Genomic DNA, 10,000 nt, shown 5'->3' on the forward strand with positions numbered 1-10,000 from the left:
GTGGGTGCGGACAGCAGTGCATCATGGGATTGAGTGACAGTGTGGGTGTGTGTGCGGACAGCAGTGCATCATGGGATTGAGTGACAGTGTGGGTGTGTGTGTGCGGACAGCAGTGCATCATGGGATTGAGTGACAGTGTGGGTGTGTGTGCGGACAGCAGTGCATCATGGGATTGAGTGACAGTGTGGGTGTGTGTGCGGACAGCAGTGCATCATGGGATTGAGTGACAGTGTGGGTGTGTGTGCGGACAGCAGTGCATCATGGGATTGAGTGACAGTGTGGGTGTGTGTGTGCGGACAGCAGTGCATCATGGGATTGAGTGACAGTGTGGGTGTGGGTGCGGACAGCAGTGCATCATGGGATTGAGTGACAGTGTGGGTGTGGGTGCGGACAGCAGTGCATCATGGGATTGAGTGACAGTGTGGGTGTGGGTGCGGACAGCAGTGCATCATGGGATTGAGTGACAGTGTGGGTGTGGGTGCGGACAGCAGTGCATCATGGGATTGAGTGACAGTGTGGGTGTGGGTGCGGACAGCAGTGCATCATGGGATTGAGTGACAGTGTGGGTGTGTGTGCGGACAGCAGTGCATCATGGGATTGAGTGACAGTGTGGGTGTGTGTGTGCGGACAGCAGTGCATCATGGGATTGAGTGACAGTGTGGGTGTGTGTGCGGACAGCAGTGCATCATGGGATTGAGTGACAGTGTGGGTGTGTGTGCGGACAGCAGTGCATCATGGGATTGAGTGACAGTGTGGGTGTGTGTGCGGACAGCAGTGCATCATGGGATTGAGTGACAGTGTGGGTGTGTGTGTGCGGACAGCAGTGCATCATGGGATTGAGTGACAGTGTGGGTGTGTGTGCGGACAGCAGTGCATCATGGGATTGAGTGACAGTGTGGGTGTGTGTGTGCGGACAGCAGGGCATCATGGGATTGAGTGACAGTGTGGGTGTGTGTGCGGACAGCAGTGCATCATGGGATTGAGTGACAGTGTGGGTGTGTGTGTGCGGACAGCAGTGCATCATGGGATTGAGTGACAGTGTGGGTGTGGGTGCGGACAGCAGTGCATCATGGGATTGAGTGACAGTGTGGGTGTGGGTGTGCGGACAGCAGTGCATCATGGGATTGAGTGACAGTGTGGGTGTGGGTGCGGACAGCAGTGCATCATGGGATTGAGTGACAGTGTGGGTGGGTGTGCGGACAGCAGTGCATCATGGGATTGAGTGACAGTGTGGGTGTGTGTGTGCGGACAGCAGTGCATCATGGGATTGAGTGACAGTGTGGGTGTGGGTGCGGACAGCAGTGCATCATGGGATTGAGTGACAGTGTGGGTGTGTGTGTGCGGACAGCAGTGCATCATGGGATTGAGTGACAGTGTGGGTGTGGGTGCGGACAGCAGTGCATCATGGGATTGAGTGACAGTGTGGGTGTGGGTGTGCGGACAGCAGTGCATCATGGGATTGAGTGACAGTGTGGGTGTGTGTGCGGACAGCAGTGCATCATGGGATTGAGTGACAGTGTGGGTGGGTGTGCGGACAGCAGTGCATCATGGGATTGAGTGACAGTGTGGGTGTGGGTGTGCGGACAGCAGTGCATCATGGGATTGAGTGACAGTGTGGGTGTGTGTGTGCGGACAGCAGTGCATCATGGGATTGAGTGACAGTGTGGGTGTGGGTGCGGACAGCAGTGCATCATGGGATTGAGTGACAGTGTGGGTGTGGGTGTGCGGACAGCAGTGCATCATGGGATTGAGTGACAGTGTGGGTGTGTGTGCGGACAGCAGTGCATCATGGGATTGAGTGACAGTGTGGGTGGGTGTGCGGACAGCAGTGCATCATGGGATTGAGTGACAGTGTGGGTGTGTGTGTGCGGACAGCAGTGCATCATGGGATTGAGTGACAGTGTGGGTGTGTGTGTGCGGACAGCAGTGCATCATGGGATTGAGTGACAGTGTGGGTGTGTGTGTGCGGACAGCAGTGCATCATGGGATTGAGTGACAGTGTGGGTGTGTGTGCGGACAGCAGTGCATCATGGGATTGAGTGACAGTGTGGGTGGGTGTGCGGACAGCAGTGCATCATGGGATTGAGTGACAGTGTGGGTGTGTGTGCGGACAGCAGTGCATCATGGGATTGAGTGACAGTGTGGGTGTGGGTGCGGACAGCAATGCATCATGGGATTGAGTGACAGTGTGGGTGTGGGTGCGGACAGCAGTGCATCATGGGATTGAGTGACAGTGTGGGTGTGGGTGTGCGGACAGCAATGCATCATGGGATTGAGTGACAGTGTGGGTGTGGGTGCGGACAGCAATGCATCATGGGATTGAGTGACAGTGTGGGTGTGGGTGCGGACAGCAGTGCATCATGGGATTGAGTGACAGTGTGGGTGTGTGTGCGGACAGCAGTGCATCATGGGATTGAGTGACAGTGTGGGTGTGTGTGTGCGGACAGCAGTGCATCATGGGATTGAGTGACAGTGTGGGTGTGGGTGTGCGGACAGCAGTGCATCATGGGATTGAGTGACAGTGTGGGTGTGTGTGCGGACAGCAGTGCATCATGGGATTGAGTGACAGTGTGGGTGTGTGTGTGCGGACAGCAGTGCATCATGGGATTGAGTGACAGTGTGGGTGTGGGTGCGGACAGCAATGCATCATGGGATTCAGTGACAGTGTGGGTGTGTGTGTGCGGACAGCAGTGCATCATGGGATTGAGTGACAGTGTGGGTGTGTGTGCGGACAGCAGTGCATCATGGGATTGAGTGACAGTGTGGGTGTGTGTGCGGACAGCAGTGCATCATGGGATTGAGTGACAGTGTGTGTGTGGGTGCGGACAGCAGTGCATCATGGGATTGAGTGACAGTGTGGGTGTGGGTGCGGACAGCAATGCATCATGGGATTGAGTGACAGTGTGGGTGTGTGTGCGGACAGCAGTGCATCATGGGATTGAGTGACAGTGTGGGTGTGTGTGCGGACAGCAGTGCATCATGGGATTGAGTGACAGTGTGGGTGTGGGTGCGGACAGCAATGCATCATGGGATTGAGTGACAGTGTGGGTGTGTGTGCGGACAGCAGTGCATCATGGGATTGAGTGACAGTGTGGGTGTGTGCGGACAGCAGTGCATCATGGGATTGAGTGACAGTGTGGGTGTGGGTGTGCGGACAGCAGTGCATCATGGGATTGAGTGACAGTGTGGGTGTGGGTGCGGACAGCAGTGCATCATGGGATTGAGTGACAGTGTGGGTGTGTGTGCGGACAGCAGTGCATCATGGGATTGAGTGACAGTGTGGGTGTGGGTGCGGACAGCAATGCATCATGGGATTGAGTGACAGTGTGGGTGTGTGTGCGGACAGCAGTGCATCATGGGATTGAGTGACAGTGTGGGTGTGGGTGCGGACAGCAGTGCATCATGGGATTGAGTGACAGTGTGGGTGTGTGTGCGGACAGCAGGGCATCATGGGATTGAGTGACAGTGTGGGTGTGTGTGCGGACAGCAGTGCATCATGGGATTGAGTGACAGTGTGGGTGTGGGTGCGGACAGCAATGCATCATGGGATTGAGTGACAGTGTGGGTGTGTGTGCGGACAGCAGTGCATCATGGGATTGAGTGACAGTGTGGGTGTGTGTGCGGACAGCAGTGCATCATGGGATTGAGTGACAGTGTGGGTGTGTGTGCGGACAGCAGGGCATCATGGGATTCAGTGACAGTGTGGGTGTGTGTGTGCGGACAGCAGTGCATCATGGGATTGAGTGACAGTGTGGGTGTGTGTGCGGACAGCAGTGCATCATGGGATTGAGTGACAGTGTGGGTGTGTGTGCGGACAGCAGTGCATCATGGGATTGAGTGACAGTGTGTGTGTGGGTGCGGACAGCAGTGCATCATGGGATTGAGTGACAGTGTGGGTGTGGGTGCGGACAGCAATGCATCATGGGATTGAGTGACAGTGTGGGTGTGGGTGTGCGGACAGCAGTGCATCATGGGATTGAGTGACAGTGTGGGTGTGTGTGCGGACAGCAGTGCATCATGGGATTGAGTGACAGTGTGGGTGTGTGCGGACAGCAGTGCATCATGGGATTGAGTGACAGTGTGGGTGTGTGTGCGGACAGCAGTGCATCATGGGATTGAGTGACAGTGTGGGTGTGGGTGTGCGGACAGCAGTGCATCATGGGATTGAGTGACAGTGTGGGTGTGGGTGTGCGGACAGCAGTGCATCATGGGATTGAGTGACAGTGTGGGTGTGGGTGCGGACAGCAGTGCATCATGGGATTGAGTGACAGTGTGGGTGTGTGTGCGGACAGCAGTGCATCATGGGATTGAGTGACAGTGTGGGTGTGTGTGCGGACAGCAGTGCATCATGGGATTGAGTGACAGTGTGGGTGTGGGTGTGCGGACAGCAGTGCATCATGGGATTGAGTGACAGTGTGGGTGTGGGTGCGGACAGCAATGCATCATGGGATTGAGTGACAGTGTGGGTGTGTGTGTGCGGACAGCAGGGCATCATGGGATTGAGTGACAGTGTGGGTGTGTGCGGACAGCAGGGCATCATGGGATTGAGTGACAGTGTGGGTGTGTGTGCGGACAGCAGTGCATCATGGGATTGAGTGACAGTGTGGGTGTGTGTGTGCGGACAGCAGTGCATCATGGGATTGAGTGACAGTGTGGGTGTGTGCGGACAGCAGTGCATCATGGGATTGAGTGACAGTGTGGGTGTGGGTGCGGACAGCAATGCATCATGGGATTGAGGAACAGTGTTTGTAGCTATAGACTAAAGCATTAGATATTTTACACCAGTGTGTATGAGAAGATATGGAGCATCACCTTCAGCTTCATTGATTCGGTCTTAAAAACGTCCAGTGAAGAAAATCATACGTTTGGAAGCACATGAGGGTCAGTGTGGATTTACAGGAACGGTGCACAAACACTTCTGTAAAATGTGACCCTGGACCACAGAACCAGTCACATGGGTCACAATTTTTAAACTGAGATGTATACATAATCTGACAGCTGAATAAATAATCTCTCCATTGATGTGTGGTGTGTTAGGATAGGACAATATTTGGTCGAGACACAACTATTGAAAATCTGGAATCTGAGGAGCAAAAAAATCTAAACATTGAGAAAATCTCCTTTAAAGTTGTGCATTTATGTTCACGATTGTGCTGCATTCACTCACAAAAATACATGTTTTATATATTTACGGTAGGACATTTACTAAATATCTTCATGGAACATGATCTTAATATCCTCATGATTTTTGGCATAAAAGAAAAATGGATAATTTTGACCCATACAATGTATAGTTGCTATTGCCACAGATATACCCGTGCGGCTCCAGACTGGGTTTGTGGTCCAGAGTCTCACATAAGGATGCAATATTAATTTTTGGTTCAGCAAAAGGAGTCAGTGCACATGTTCAGGCAGAATTATGCACCGTCACACCTGTGTTTTAGAGCAGGTGTGTGTGAACAGATAAACCCGGCGGATGAACGACAGAAGCGTCCTGATGTCGAGGCGCTCACAGGACTGTGTGTGAAAGCGTGTGTGTGATTGTTCATTTAAGAGGAAACACAGATGGTGAGACTGTTTAATGCGACGCCTCTGAGTGAGTGTGTGTGAGAATACACCTTCCCCGAAACACCAGTGCATGATGGGATAGCAGTCCTCGTGGTGCAGCGACATTCCTCTAAAGCAGGGTTTCACGATCTGTGGGTGTTCGTGAGGTGATGATGGGGCAAAAACTATACAAATAAGGCACTAAAAATGATTTAAATTGAAATAAAAAATTTTTATTTATTTTTATTTTTATAAAAACGCTTAGGTTACTAAAAAATAATTAAATCATATAAAACATTTTTTTTTTTTTTTACAAATGATTAAATCTAAATATGTAAAGTTGAAATAACATTCAAAATAAAACACTTGCTGAAATTAAAAAATCTTAAAAAGGTCAATGTAAAATGGGTCTTTTCATTATATATAAGTAGTTATAATTATAGTAAGTAAATTGTTATATAAATGTTAATGTAAAAATGTATATTCATAAAATAAGTCAATCATAAATATGTAAAGTTAAATAATAAATAATTGAAAGTTAAAAAGTCAAAATAAGGCACTTACTAAAAATTAAATTATTAAATCTCAAAAATGTCCATTACATACAAGTAATTTGTTTACCTGTTAAAATAAAAACAATTAAAATAAAACACTTACTAAAAATACATTTAATAAATATTTAACTAATAAAAACCAAAAAAAATTACTAAAATTATTTAAATCATATAAATGTACGATTTAATATTTATAAAATAATTATTAAATCATAAATATGTAAAGTTAAAATAAGTCATTGTAAAATAAGTCAAAATAAAGCACTAACAAATTTTTTTTATTAAATCTTAAAAATGTCCAAATAAAATGGGTATTTTCTCATTATATATAAGTACCGGTAGTTATGATTACAGTAAGTCATTTTGACCATTAGCCGTCATCAGAGAACCAGGAACATTTGAATTTGTGATTAAATTATTGAAATATTAAATTAAAATCTCATGGGTATAGGGAAAAAATTCTCAAAAAAAACAAAACATTTTATATAAATCTTAATGGAGCAAGGGAATGGACCATTTAGTTTGTGTGATTCATATTCATAAACATAAATATTTTCATTTTTTATTTATTTATGCATGCGAATCACAAACTAAATGGTCCATTCCCTTGTTACATTAAGATTAATACAAACATGTTTTAAGCTCTAATAATTTTAAGCTCACTAATTCATAAAATGAATAACGTACGGATTATTGAAATTAATTTGATGGAATTTTACTATAAAATTGAAATTCATAAATCTTAAAAAAAAGGCTTAAATAAGTTTGTGAATCCATGCTTTAAAGAGAAAGAATATCTGCTGAGATGCCCATAAATAGACAGTCAAATTCATAAATTGACCTTTTTACGTATTGTTTTGTCCCGTGCATCTGAATGCATGAGAGTGTCGTGTTGCGTTGTGTTCAGTGCAGCTCTCGAGGATTTCACGCAGCGTGTGTGTGAATGTCAGAGAGCAGTCGAGGTGATCCACGTGTGAGTCTCCCGTAAGACTTTGATTCGCAGAGAGCTGGACTTGGACCGAGATCAGTGTGTGTGAGTCTGGCGGGAGAGTCCCGGAGCAGAAGAGGAGTCTGGGATGCCGGAGGAATGGAAGCGGTTCAAAGAGAAGCCCACTCACACTCTCTCCCGTGTGCGTGTGTGTGTGTGTGTGTGTGTGTGTGTGTGTGCGTGTGTGCGTGTGTGTGTGTGTGTGTGTGTGTGTGTGTGTGTGTGTGTGTGTGTGTGTGTGTGTGTGTGTGTGTGTGTGTGTGTGTGTGTGTGTGTGTGTGTGTGTGTGTGTGTGTGTGTGTGTGTGTGTGTGTGTGTGTTTTTTTTTTTACACGGTGGCTGTTGTTTTAATGCATTTCAGAATTTATGCATTGGTTTGTTATTTGGTGTTGCTTATTTACAGAGAAGTTTTCAGTGACACATTTCTATTTTTTATTTTATTTTATTTTTTTACACGGATAATTCAGAAACCAAACAAAATGGACTCTTCAATCCTTAAAGGACAATCCCGGCGCAAAATGAACCGAGGGGTTAATAACACATGGTTACCGAGTCGATCGTTCTCTGGGATGTTTTCATGATAATCGAATGTAAAGAGTTTTATCTCTAAAAACTGATTAGCTTATAACGCTAGTATATGAGGCATAGAGTAAGTAAAAGTAAATCGCTAGTTAATACCGCTAACACGGCTCAGAATAGCCTCACACTAACACTAGCATAATGAGGGTCTCTACATGCAAACCGATGCATTGAGAACTGTGTCAGTGTACAGACCGTTTAATAAGAAGATACTTTATAAAGAGTGTACATGTCGCGTATACAGGCAGGAGCCATCTTGGAAAACAGACTCGACCAGTCGAGCCACGAACGCTCTTAAACTGTGACTTAAACCCATAGATATCTATATAATATCCCTGCTTAAACCTATCGAGTCTGTTTTCCAAGATGGCTCCTGCCTGTATACGTGACGTGTACTGTCTTTATAAAGTATCTTCTTATTAAACGGTCTGTACACTGACACAGTTCTCAATGCTTCGGTTTGCATGTAGAGACCCTCATTATGCTAGTGTTAGCGTGAGGCTATTCTGAGCCGTGTTAGCGGTATTAACTAGCGATTTACTTTTACTTACTCTATGCCTCATATACTAGCGTTATAAGCTAATCAGTTTTTAGAGATAAAACACTTTACATTCGATTATCATGAAAACATCCCAGAGAACGGTCGACTCGGTAACCATGTGTTATTAACAAATTAAAAAATAAACTTATGTAAAAATTAAAAAAAATTCTTAAATATATACATGCATGTGTGTGTATTTATATATACAAAATAATTATACACAGTACACACACATTTATTATGTAAACACAAACCTTTTTTTGGATGCGATTAATCGTTTCACAGAACTAATATTTTTTTTTACATTTTATAACTGATCATCAATCGTGTAATTTTCTGTGGTATGAAAAGATCTTGAATGGAGGAACTGAAGTTGTTTGTTGTCTGAATGCTGGAACAATTATCCCTCAATTAAAACTACTTTCCATATCAAATCTCCAGTTAGCGTGTGATTTAATCTTGCATAACTGGATCATACACTCGATATTAAACACACAGAGATCAAACCCTGAAGGAAGCGATTCCCTGATCACTGACTTCATTTCCTAAACCCAAACCAAGTGATATTTTCATATTTTTCCTGCTGTGAACATTAACTCTGCGTATGAGTGATTTCTGTTTGGCATGATCTGAAATTAATTACAGCTCCATCATCAATTAATATTGGCTCTTTCCCAAGAGAACAACAGCTCTGGCCCAATCATATTCATATTCATACTTCGGTGTCCTCTGTTAGTATGATACAATATCATTGATTTTAGGTTATCTGTTTTTTTTTTTACCCCGAGCTAGAAACGCTTTTAATTCCGGGTTTAGCAACACTTTATACTTATGAAAGATGAAAAATGGTTTTAGAAACATTGTAACTTTGAGATGTGAAGCCGCTACTGTGTGATACAATGTAACGCTTGAATGTTTGAAGTCACTGGATATTAATGAGCATTGTCTCTGTTTTGCTGATGTGAAGTTATCACTCAAGGTTTTCTCAGGCTGCCACTTTTTTCAAATTAATATATGGCGTGACGGTTCAGGCTCTTCATGCTGTGTTTCACAGTTTAGTGCCGGTCACCTGGGATCTCAGGATGTTTTGGAATTTGTTTGTGTGTTTCTTTGTATTTTGTTCATTGAATTTAAAAGGAAAATTGGGGTTTATGTCATGAAAATAATCTTACAATGAATAAGAATATGCATTTTCTCTTTGCAAACTGTAATTTCTTCTTTTCTTTCGCTTGGCTTTGTTTCATTGACGCGTGTGACCGGTGTGTGTTTCAGTCTGTTCCAGCATTACTGCTACTCTCGCGGAGGAATGCGGCACACCTCGTACACCTGCATCTGTGGAAGGTACAGCGCTACGTGTGTGTGTGTGTGTGTGTGTGTGTGTGTGTGTGTGTGTGTGTGTGTGTGTGTGTGTGACACCTCGTACACCTGCATCTGTGGAAGGTACAGCGCTACGTGTGTGTGTGTGTGTGTGTGTGTGTGTGTGTGTGTGTGTGTGTGTGTGTGTGTGTGTGTGTGTGTGTGTGTGTGTGACACCTCGTACACCTGCATCTGTGGAAGGTACAGCGCTACTTGTGTGTGTGTGTGTGTGTGACACCTCGTACACCTGCGTCTGTGGAAGGTACAGCGCTACGTGTGTGTGTGTGTGTGTGTGTGTGTGTGTGTGTGTGTGTGTGTGTGTGTGTGACACCTCGTACACCTGCATCTGTGGAAGGTACAGCGCTGTGTGTGTGTGTGTGTGTGTGTGTGTGTGTGTGTGTGTGTGTGTGTGACACCTCGTACACCTGCATCTGT

General features: G+C 45.6%; 1 protein-coding gene across 1 annotated transcript in view; it reads left to right on the forward strand.

Annotated features, from left to right (window-relative positions):
- pepd (peptidase D) overlaps positions 1-10,000 on the forward strand; it is a 93,094-nt gene that overhangs the window by 73,449 nt on the left and 9,645 nt on the right. Inside the window, exon 10 of the mRNA XM_079620185.1 lies at positions 9,482-9,550. Within this exon, the coding sequence (XP_079476311.1) occupies positions 9,482-9,550 (69 nt within the window). The remainder of the gene's footprint in view (positions 1-9,481; positions 9,551-10,000) is intronic.

The sequence above is a fragment of the Phoxinus phoxinus genome (genome assembly GCF_949152265.1).
Source record: "Phoxinus phoxinus genome assembly, chromosome: 8".
Taxonomy (NCBI): domain Eukaryota; kingdom Metazoa; phylum Chordata; class Actinopteri; order Cypriniformes; family Leuciscidae; genus Phoxinus; species Phoxinus phoxinus.